The 12315-nt window shown below is 40.9% G+C and overlaps 1 protein-coding gene across 2 annotated transcripts in view; it reads right to left on the reverse strand.

The window, feature by feature from the left end:
• Nucleotides 1–2584: 2584 nt before the first annotated feature.
• shisal1b (shisa like 1b) overlaps nucleotides 2585–12315 on the reverse strand; it is a 34652-nt gene continuing 24921 nt past the window's right edge. The window contains exons 4-5 of one of the 2 annotated variants that reach the window (XM_070831067.1): nucleotides 9049–9351; nucleotides 2585–3424 (exon numbers count right to left, since the gene is read on the reverse strand). In XM_070831067.1, coding sequence (XP_070687168.1) covers nucleotide 3424; nucleotides 9049–9351 — 304 coding nt within the window. In that variant the 3' untranslated portion in view covers nucleotides 2585–3423. Of the gene's footprint in view, nucleotides 3425–9044; nucleotides 9352–12315 lie in introns of those variants that run through there. The other variant, XM_070831066.1, reaches the window with a different exon arrangement.

Raw genomic sequence — 12315 nt, forward strand, 5'->3', positions numbered from 1 at the left:
ATTTTAAATGTGTTAAATTAAATGTGAACAATTTGAATTTTGGTAAATCTGCCACTTTTATCCCTGTATCACTGACGTTATACACAACCTGGACCAATCAGACCAAAAGCATTAGAAAATTTTGAAATGTGGAGAGAAAAAAAGATGAACAATGAAATGTGACAATACACCGAAATATAGGAGAACAAAGGAGCTGAAAAAGTAATGTAGTCAAATAAATAATGTTTTGATTCATATTATCAAATCATTGGAGGTAAAAGACAAAATAAAATGGTTTTCTATTTCTAACCAAACTTCTCTGACAGCCAGCTTTGTCTGTTGCGGGCCTCCTTAGGGGGCTCACTTTAAAGTATTTCCTTCAAAGAGAACTTGACACAGAGGGATTTAAACACACTGGAAAAGATAAAACTTTATTTCTCCCTGTCGTGACAATACAAAGTCAACAAGTGCAATAACAATCCAACTGGAAACGGTACTGAACATTCTATCTAGTAGTAAATACATAGACAGAACGTGGTGCACATTATCATCACCACCACACCCAAAAAGTGAGGTATCAACCACTACAAAGCTTCTGTGTACAGGTGGGTATTCAACTGTAAGGCAACTGTTACCATGACAACCTGGAGAGACTGAAACAGATGTGTGCTCCCTTCTTCCCATCCATGTTTTGTTAATTTTTTCTATTTCTTTTTTGTTTTCTAAACATGGGAAGAGGGTTGAGCTGATATGATTTACAGTACCACATCACATCAGGCCAGAGTCAAGACTGATTTTTTTTTTTTTTTGAACAAAACAGAAAACATCACAAAACCTAGTTGTAACATTGTAAGAAATGAGAGTTTGGGGGTTGATTGTATGTATCTTGAGTCTTGAAGGAATGAATTTTTGACCCTGCTGCTGCTTGCCAGGGGCAAAGTGAAGTTTTTTTTTTCCCTGGGTGTGACTTTGAACCATTGGTGATAAGAACAGATCTCCTTTGCCTTATTACAGGGCAGAACACACAGCACAGAGCCCTGGAAGAAAACCACACGTTCCTTAACATATCAGATCTTTTCCACTTACCCAGCATTGGGGGACTAATTAAATCCCCTTTGTGCTGCTGCCCATGTTAAAAACTTGGTGCTGTTCACACTCTGGGAATAAGGAGGCAGCTACAGAGCAAGAGAGTGTATTTTAGAACCACTGGTGATCTCTGGGCCAATTATTTCACTTGGACACATCCTATCCTTCTGCCCCTGAAAGCGATGGCACGAGCCTGCTGGGGCACACGCGCAATTAAACTTTAGCCACTGAATTGGGAATTAACTTGCTCTAACAACTCGGCAAATGTGACTATTATTGCTGATAACTGAGGATGACGCCGGCAGGGCCCCGCTTACAGCTCTCCACCAGAGTTCTGTTTAGAGGATCTACTTAAACTTCATGAAACATAGAGGATAAACACAAAGACCCAAGTCTCACGGCTGGCTCATTTCTGTCTCCGCTGCGGTATGTGCACAGACCAGAGACTCTGTGTGCACGTACAGGCTCGGCAGCTGACAGATCACCACTTACAGATGCAAGATTGGGACGACACCCCTCTCCTACTGTACCTACCATCTGTCCACCTGGTCTTCACACGCTGTCACTCATATACAGTCTGGCACCAACAGCTGCTTTGTTTGTTTTCAGCCACAAAGGACAGCATTGCATGGATTAACATGAAGAAAGAACATCTCCTTAAAATGTGATGATTGTAGAGCTGAAATGATTCGTCCATTCTTCTATATATTCTGTGGCTATTTTGTTAATCAATTTATTGTTTAGGTCTCTTTTTTTAACAAACAATTCTTTAGTTTCAGCTTCTCAATTTGAATATCTTTGGATTTTGGAGTGTTTGTTGAATAAAAAAAAGCAATTTGAATACCTGAACTCAAGCTCTTGGAAATTATAACGAACAGTCCTCATAATTTGCAGTTGCAGCTCTAAAGTAAAAGCTTTTCTTTTCTCCTTACAAAGCTGAGACTGAAATGTTTTCAGCTTCAGAAAAAGACCTTTTTCGATATGAACAAATGGACAGGGTATATCCATTTCATCAACTTCACCCTCCTATTAAACGCAAACTGAGCTGAAACCTCTACGATACGCCTCAGTGATTACCCAGTGCTCGTTTGGCTGGCCCCTCTGACTTACATACCATGTCATCCTTCAGATTTAGCTACTGTACATTATTGCTGACAGTGAAAGGAGATTTAATGGGTTTTTTACATTTTCTATTATGGCTAATTACTTACAATTGTCTGTTACCAATGTGGGATGTAGAGTGCTCCTTATGAGAGAACCAAATGGATATTCATTTGCATCATATTGCTAATGGAGCTGTTTTATAGGCATCTCCGGTAATGAGGAAGGGCAAACAAGTCATCGGATGAGGTTACCCAGGCAAGTGTCACACTAACTTTATAAATAATGGTCTCAAATGGGCTTGTAGGCTCATAGCCAAGGGTTAAGGTCATGTTTAACTCAGCATACAGCTCTTTGTTCTTGTGAAAGCATCCCTGATCCTCATTTATGTGTTGGGTGAATAACTCAAAGAGTCAAGATCCCTTTCCTCACCATCTCTAAACCTAATAGAAATCTCCATGACCTAATGTAAAACCTTTAGATCTACAGCAGTTTAACGGTATGGCGTTGTGTCCCTTGTCAGACACGTTACAATGTAGAGAAATCACTTGTTTTGTGGAAAAGAGACCTAAAACATTTCATACAAGATATTGTTTTTCAACATGGCTGAAGAGACATTTTGTGGCTAGTCTCAGTAACAAAAACATTCTACTCTAAGTGAGATGCTCAGCATCAACCTAAGCTGTTACATGTTCCGAATGTTAACCACTCATATATTTCTCTGACTAGTTCACATAAATAAATCACCAAATAGATAAGCCACAACTGTGTCTAACTGCTACTGAACACAAACTGACACAGCAGTGTGATAAACATTTCATATCTAGAAAGATGAGCTTTTTTTAAAAACAGGCAAGCCTCTTTGCTTGCGAGTACAGTTTATCCAGTTCAGCTCTGATTTGTTTGGGACACTCCAGGCCTTGGCAGCCATTTCAGGGGATCACTGAACACCTGTGAGTGGTTGAATGTGTCTGTCGCTCCTCTGCTGTGGCAGCAGCAGTGCGGTCCTCTGCGTTTCCTGGCAGCCTTTGTTCAGCCGGATTTCTAAATGCCAAATCAGCCTGCTTCTGTCAGTCCATGGGTGCTTTGTGCTCATTAGAAAGGGGCAGTAGTCACTTCTAACTACTACAGTATGGCTAGCCCACCACTGGTGTTTGTGTCTGCGGTCCAGAGAGGGGCATCTGTGGGGCATCTCCTCTGTACCACATAGGGAAACAAAGTGTTGCTACTGGTCAGTTTGTCCACTCGCAGCATCATTCTGCCCAGAGAGAAATACAGAAATCGAGCATTAATGTTCATTCTTTACAAAACATTCTTCACAATCACAAGATCCACTGTCTTGGTTCTTCTGAAGCTTCCAACCACAACTCAGTTCTGGTTTTGTTTTTGGTCTGGTTTCCAGTGTTCATACAAATAAATCAAATAAAGAAATGGAGGAAAATAAATATATAGGGCATCATTGTTTTCTGCTCTTCAAACATCAAACATCATTTTAAAGCCCGGAGTGCACGTCTGCGTCATCAAATTCCACTGAATCCACAAAAGTTGTTTGGAAAGAATCCTACTGAACAACTCGGACATGGCTTTCAGCTGCATGGCTGCAAATGGTCTCAGATCACGATGTGTGTGCTTTTTTGCCTAATTGTCCTCAATGATATTTATATTTAACAACATATTGGCCTGAAAATTAGCTCAAGCCGCAAAAATGCAAAGACTATTAAAATGGAGCAGCTTTGCCTCTCAAAAAGAAATCAGAGTTACAGGAATATTTTACAAGTCTGTAATTCTTGCAAAGACTTTCAGCCCACCCCACCTCTATGAATCACATCCACTGCACCCATTCCTGCAGCCCACAATAATGCAACTAGATCTTTAATAGAAAAATAAAAGCTTCCACCTCCTGACCTCATTGATTTACCTTTGCATTCATATATAGAATATTTGTTATCAGCAGGGTGATGTGACGTTCATGCACATTAACACAAGGTGTTTTCAGGACTTGAAGGTTATTCTAATGCACTCTAGTGAAAATGACTAAAATGCAAAGCAAATGTGTGACAACAGATCTAATAAAAGTTCACAAACACAAAGCACAACATAAAGAAATTGCAGCTACCCCACTTGCTCGAAGCAACGCCAAAACTCTCTCTGCAACTTGCAAAGAGCTAAATCTATTCTCCAGCTCTTTCTCTTTAGCCTGCAGCAGAACTCTGTTCCTGGCTGCCTTTGTAGCATCTCTGATGTTAATTAACTCACACCACATGGAGAGTGTTGCTTTAATTGGACAAGGTCTTGGCATGCTGCTCTGTGGACAGACAGGCCAGGAATAATTTCATAATGTACAATTCTATTATTACCACAGAAAGTCAACCAGTGAGTTCAAAGATGGATGTGAATATGTAGGAGACACAGTCAGGCTTTGATCACACTCTGACAGAAAAAAGTGAAATGCTGTTTCAGCTTTCTGAGTGGAGCAGAGCGTACCTGAGTGCCATTTCCCAGGCGGACAGACCTGCAGGTGTCGGGTGTTAAGGATGGCTACCTGTGACCAAAGTGATGTAACAGTCGGACTGAGCGAGTGATGGAGACTCCATTTACTAGACTGGTTGGTAACGCTGAGTCACTGGGGTCTGACTGTAAGAGGCAGTGTTACAACTGTTGGTGAGTCAGGTATATGCTGAACATAGTGACAGATGCCACCTCACATGGACTGTTCTTATCCATGGCTAAGCTCAGCTGGCCAAATAAGCAACCTTGAGTGAGTGGGTGGTTACTGGCAGGAGGTGCTGCTGTAACTTGCTGCCAAGTGATTTATGAATCACCAAGAGCTTCTTTGACGTGTTCTGGTTGATGTGCAGTGGTGCTATTTGATGTTGCCCCTCGCTTATACTTGAAGGTCGAGGAGTGGGGGTGCTTTTAATCCATGCCAGCTGACATCAATTGGATGGGAGTTAGGGTACAACCTGGTCATGTCATATTTTTAATTCTACCACCAAACATGAGCAAAGGAAGAGCTTATTTTTTATTTTGATTGCACAGATATTTTTGCACTGTAAGTCTTGATCAGCACTGACTAAAGACAAACTAAATGTATTTAAAATATGCAGTAAAAACCAGACTGAAATGACAGCAGGAGATGAGACATTTCTTGCAGTTCAAAGAGGGGAGTGCGTCAAAGTGGGCACACTGCAAAAGGAATGTAAAATAAGTGATGATATCGGAGATTCTCACCACCAGCTCGGCTAAATCTTCCCTCTGATTTTAAGATATCAAGATGATGCTGTGGCTGCTCAGTACCACTAATTGGTAGGGGTGAACTTCTGGGCAGAGAGGGTTGGCACAAACTGGGATCCTGGCCAAACTTTGAATGTCCTAATAGCCACAAGTGGATAACCAGTCAGGATTTTTATGCTGCTGGGCACTTCCAGGAACAGCTGAGTTTATTGCTGTTTAAGAGTTGCATCGGACCCCTACTAAGATTTGTGATGCCAAAATGTTTTCGTTTTCCTTTCCAGCGTGATAGCTGTGTGCAATGGTTGCTTAATTTTCTTTTTTCCTGACATACCCCTTTATTGACTTTACCGGTCAAGTTCCATATGTGTTAATTTGAATGCATTTGGAAGTGGATGTTAGCTATAGGAACAGTTGACTGTCTTGAAGAGTTAAATGAGGCAGATGGATGTTTTACCTATTTATCCATGAGCTCACTTGCTGACTATTCTAACGCTCTCTGAATTACAGGTATGTCCTGTGCAGTTGCTCTGTGGTGATAGTTACTAGTGAGTAGTTATTGTGACAATAAATCTTATAAACATTATCCTCACCAAATTGTGATCCTACTTTTGCATGCAGTTTTTTCTTCTTAAACCCAAATATGTGGATATATTTCATCATAGCTTTAGAGGACTGAGGTCTTCATTCTCTGCCAGTATACCTGGCTTCTGGTCTTGGGTAGATCAGTCAAACAAACAGCGCTGACTGCAGAGATTAAGCATCCCCAGTGTCCATGCCATGTGCTACTACAGAAAAAGACTGACCTTCAGATTGTGCAGTTGACTTGGTTGTTAGAGTCATTAAATGGCGCATTACTTAAACTGCCATCTGCTGTCTGGCTTGGCAGACCTGTTGTTTTTCTCCTACCTGGATAGCACAACAAGTTTCTTTTATTTGTTCAAACTGGTCTGAATACATGAATAGTAGTTTTTAATAAAGGGTATTCACGGAGAGAAAGTAATAACTGTTTCCCAGGCCGCCCCCACACTGATCCCCCAGCAGATCTGCAGCAGTATATACCAGCCTGCTCACGTAGCGATATGGTAAACAGTATTCCCACACGCTGAACACCAAGCTTCACTTTCTCTGAAGAAAGAGATTCGTGCAAGTGGAGAAATGATTTGATACTTGACTTGCTGTAAGGATTGCTCCGCTGCACTGGTTATCATTTGTGCTGGATTCCTGAGTTGCTGTGCGACTGGGTTGTTTTTAGATGCTGCCACGCCAGTTGACCCCTTCTCTGTTTGTTTACATTTGGCCAACAGATGTTCAAGTAACTGGACCAAGTTTTCTGAGCCATTACCGTGCATCTTCTCTGGGGATAAAGATCTGTACCCCCGCAAATAAACCTTGGGCCATCTGATGACGCACTGTGTGGGCAGCATGATCTGTGGTATACGTACAGTATCATCCATTATGGTTAGTTAACACATTTGACAAGAGGTGTAAGCATTATCTGGATTGTGAGGAGTGCTTTGCTGTGTGAAACTGGAAACAGGCTATTCTAATCTTACCCCAGAAACAGCTTGTGACTGAATTTAGCTTCCAGCATCTGAGTGTCTTACTGATGTGAGTAATTATCTAAGTATATTCTTAGCTCTTTGTAAATGCCGTTCTGTTTATTAAAAAGCGGGCTATACTTTTTATGGAGAAGGATGTTGCACAAGAGTAACCCACATCGCTATCCATCCTGAAGCAGTTCCCATCGGTCATCGTGAGCACGGGTTACCGTGAACTTAACATGCTCTCTCTTTCTAGACCCACTTTGTCAGTGAGCATTTTGCTGCAGCTTCAAACACCTTTTTATAGACATCCTCTAGCTTAAAGCTGGAGAACTGCCAAAGCAGGTCAACCTCATAAGTCTAGGATTGATGAGTCCTATCATACTGAACTGACTTCGAGTCTAATGAGGAGACTCCATGGATATGTCCAGTCTTAGTTAACCATGTTTCCACCAGCAGAGCAGCCCCAGGATCCCTCTGCAGCATCCTTCCTCCCCCTATCTACAGCTCACACAGTCCACACAGCCTCTGAGAGCCATTTGTCAAACCTCTGCCCACATTAAATTATTATGACCCGAGAGAGATGTCTACCTCTAGGAAGAGGCGCTGAGCCCCAGTCAGACAGATAGGGTGCACAGTGTCTGAGACGGAGAACTGAATGAAAAATTGACTGCGCAAAAATCTAGGTTTGTTCAGACTGTGCTCTATGATTGTGTAGCTGTTTCATAAAAGCCTGAACAATGTCTGCCAAAAGAAGAAAAGTACCCTGAGGCTGCTGTGTGTTATAGTTCACCTCTGGCGTCGTAAATCATCTTGTATGCTTTAACAACAGTCACACGCAGCCAAACGCACCTTGAGACTCCTGTGACCGCTCTCAGAGGTAATAAAAAGATAAACCGAAAGGACAGCAGATGTTGTTTTGCCCCAGAAAGTCCATGAAAGGTTTCTAATGCGACTCAGAGTCAAATCATTCAACTTAAATATGAGTTAGGGATCCCTGGCGGGCAGTGCAGCTCACATATTCTGTTCTTCTCATTAATAATGACAGGTCCCTAATGAGCTGGTCAGACTTAAAACCAAGAACATTTCTTTTTCTTTTTTTTTTTTTTTTTTTTTTTAAAAAAAGGCTGATGTTGAGGCGGAGTGCAGCTATTTTGAGATGAAAGACAAATACAGATCAGATGCTTTGCAGAAAATTATCCATTAGTGGGTGGAAGGGCAGAATTCTTAAAATATTGATAAAGTCTATATTCCTTAGCCAGAGGGAAACCTTACATTGAAATGAATGGATTCTCTACCAGTTAGTTGCTATGATTTTGGAACAGAGTTGGTAATATCATTGGTAGGCATCTCTGTGTGCACACTGCACTCTTAATAAGGAATTCAAGTCAGCAGGGAGCCTGATGTTTGAGCTTCCTCCCTGTTGGCTTGGGAAAAGTATGCTAGAAATGCTCTAATTTGTCCTGCTAGACACACTGTTTCACTGCCATGTTGCTCTCTACGTAACAAAACACTGAGCACAAAGAACACCAGACAGACAAGAAAATGAGACACAGAGAAACTGTGTTGAAAAGGAATCAAGTAAAAGAACATCTGTGAAAGGGACTCTTGAATTTCTTTTGAAGCATCTGTTACACTCATTGCTTTTCCAAACAACAAGAGGCTGTGCACTTTAATATACTTATCAGAGTAAAAGTCAGCACTGAGTTATGTAACGAATCCTACTGCATGGCTAATGTTGTTGTAGGTCTTTTTGTCCTGGCTATATCTGTTGAAGCAGGGATCCCTTTTGTTGCTCCTCCTGAGGTTCTTCCCCTTTTTTCCATGTCAGAACTGAGGTTAGAAGGTGTCTTCTGTTGTTAAGTTAATGTGCGTTTTTGGGCTTTCTAAATAAACTTGGCTATCATCACTTAAAACATAGCTACTTCATCAGGTTGTCAAATTTACTGATTTACTCAACAGTTTTTTCTTTTATATAGCTGTGGTTACCTTTCGAGGTTTGTGACGCAAATCTTAGTTCTCTATTTGTGGATTCTTGCAGCTTTACAGTAGAAATGCGCGCCAACCCGCAGTTTGGCGGTTGTCATGTGACAGAGCAGTGACTCACCATGCGGTGGAGGTGTTGTAGGGCAGGAGTGTGGGGCTGTGGCTCTCCCCTCTGAGGCTGTGTCTGGGCTGGTAGTGGCTAGGGACCATGGGCTGGGCTTGAGCCTGGGCTTCGCTCTCCTCTGGCATGGACCTGTGCCACTGACTCCGAGCCTTCTTCAGCCAGCGTCCTCCAAGACCCCATTTCTCCAGGTAGACCCGGCACAGCTCGTAGTTTATGGCTGAGTAGTAGAGAAAGTCCAGCGCCAGCAGCACCATGACGAAGAAGCCGTAGATCCACACGCCAACCAGGGCTGTATAATTGCTGCGGGAGGGACAGACTGGGAGTATTAGCAAAGTGTAATCTGGGAAAGACAGTGATAAACACTTCGCATGCTCAGAGCAACCATCCAGATACCCTTAAGCTGGGTCCTTAAATCCCCAAAGCTATAACAGAGCTGCCAGGTGTGAATGTTCATGTGGAAAGGCCAAGACATTCATCAAATCCTCCCTTGATAAAACTAGTTAAATAAATAAACAAATCTATTAAAAATCCCTCCATCTGTTCCATTTGATGCTTTTTAAACACTGCTTCTTAAATTCAACAAAGAATTTCATTAACACAAGAGACTTTTTAATCCAATTTATTGGCTCCTTGTTAGTGCCTATGAAAAACTGCGTTCCTAGTTTTCACCTCTCATATTCTTTCCAAATGTATTACATGATCCAGCTGGATTTATGTGGGGGACATTTGAACTTTCTTTGAGTCCACCCACATGCATAAAGCAAAGCGAGGTAAATGGGCAGACATAGCTTCCAGAGAGGTTTGAGAAGCAGCATTTGCCAAAACAGGGATGCTAAATATCTGGGTGTGATGTCAATGTTTCTATGGCACTGAGGACATTTAGTTGGGGTATATCACAAATATCATGCAAATTGAGAGTGATTCTGTCCAATTAGGATGCTTCTATTAGAAAGAAAGAAAACGTACCATTCAGAAAAGTCATCTTTTATGTCATTTTGGCACACTTTGCAATTTGTTTGACTACATTGATTGAAGCCCTTGCAAAAAAAGTGATATCCGGTGATGTGATGGGAGGTAATGGAGGAAATGTAATTACAGTAATTGAAATTTCATTTATTTCTCTAAGATCACGTCATAACATTTGTGGTGTGTGTGTACATTTTATTCTTCTGCCATAATGATGAGCAGCATGACTTCTAGCACTGGGGAAACTAAAAATAAACACCAGAATTGCGGTTTAATAAGCCTTTAAACTGACGCAAAGTTATAAACAAATCCTCTACTTTAATATGTGCTGTTACGCACTTGTACACTGCACATTGAATTACTTATTATGCAGCTCAAAATAATAAAACACATGTATATTGGCAATAATGGATAATTAAGTGTTGCTCAAGTAGTAAATGCAACTTTTTCTCACAACAACCCTCAGTAACACGACACTTGACAGCCTTTGAATGTTTCGATTTGGCTGCATCACGTGTTGTGTTGCTTGTTTCATGGACTCTTTTTTTCTTTTCTCTGACCTAAAAACATCTAGCTTAGGAAGGAAATTCACAGACAGTGAGTATAAATGCAGTTTAAAAGACTAAAAGACAATAAAATTGCATCATATCATGTTCATTTACATGTACCATTGAGGCTCTGTATAAAGGCTCAGGTATAAAGGCTCCCAAGCTGGTCTAGTTGAACCTTTTTTAAGATTTTTATGCAGAAATAACGTCCCAACATTAATATTATACATGATTATGGGACATTATGTCAACCTTAAATGCCAAGTTTATATCTTAGTATCTATATATATATATATATATATATATATATATTTTGAATTCCTGAATCGTTGGGTCTCTCTCTAATTAAAGAGTTTGGTCTAGACCTGCTCTTTATGTAAAGCGTCTTGAGATAACGCTGTTGTGAATTGGCACTATATAAATAAAGATTGATTGATTGATTGATATATTCATTCATTATAAATGATAATTATGTATAATTCAGTTGCTGGTGGTCCAATAGGAGGGGCGTAATAGGACAGTTCCTTCTAAAAACTGTTTTGCTATGAGATGGCATTGCTACCCATAATCCTCCTACTTGAGCTTTGTGCCATAAGTTCTGTTTGTTTTGTTTTGTTTGGAGTTAGTGTGCGTCCAGCTATGGAGAATTTGTCGGTTTTAACTGTGAAAATATGATTAATTTTCACAGTGCATTAATGTTACGGGATATCATTTCATAGTTTATCAGATTTTACGATTTTTTTTTATGTTTAGTTTCACCGAGACAACAATGGACAAAGTCTACACTGAGACGTTGATAGTTTTTAAAATAAATAACAGTCAGACTGCAAAAAGATACTTTTGCACAGCACAGGATCACATGCAGAATTTTAAACGGCCTCTGGCGTACAGCCAATCACGATGCCACAATGTGCATCATCATCTGTAAATGCAGGCACCGGGGCAGATCTGCCAACCTGAGCACATCTGGTACACACACCTGCACGGAGAGATGTGCTTCTAGTGTGAACAGCCAAGCTACTGCTCGCCCAAGAATTGACATATCCGCCTCCTGTGTGTTCCCACTGTCAGAGAACTACATGTTTAACTGTGTGTGGGGTAGAGGCTTACGCCACTGCTTTTTGCTAATGATTGAGTGGGCGTTTCCATTTGAAAAACCCAGAAAGGAACACGGGTGGAATTGCCCTTTAAAAAGAACATCTGAGCTGCCCGATTTAGCACAAAAGCAAGCAAACGCCACTACTGCATTCACATCTAAATGTATCCTAAACTGCAAATTCAGCTTTCCTCAACTCTGCTTAGGAAACATTTAACTACAATTTAGCTCAATGTCTACTAAGGTAATTTGATGGGGCAACAGGTATTCCAGGCATGACTATATTTGAGTCAACCTGAGGGTAAGCAAACAAGAATATAAACACAGTCCTTGGACGAATCGATCAGCACCACACAGCCAAAACAAATGTTACTCAAAATTTAACACAGCTTCCTCAGAGAAAGAAAGCAAATGCAATTGATTATCTGTCAAAGGTCTGTAGCTTTTTAAAAATGTTATTCTCAGATGGCTCCTTCACTCTGAATTTATTTAGATTCTGCAATATTTCAACTACTCTGTACCTCTAAGGAAAGTTATATACGATTGGTGAAACCCTCAGAGGGCTAACACCTTTAGTTTTACCTTGAACTGCAGTAAGCCTTAAACTGTAATACCATTTTCCCCGAGCAGTGTGAGTAGAGAGCAGAACTAAGA

Source organism: Pempheris klunzingeri, chromosome 5 (assembly GCF_042242105.1).
Source record: "Pempheris klunzingeri isolate RE-2024b chromosome 5, fPemKlu1.hap1, whole genome shotgun sequence".
Taxonomy (NCBI): domain Eukaryota; kingdom Metazoa; phylum Chordata; class Actinopteri; order Acropomatiformes; family Pempheridae; genus Pempheris; species Pempheris klunzingeri.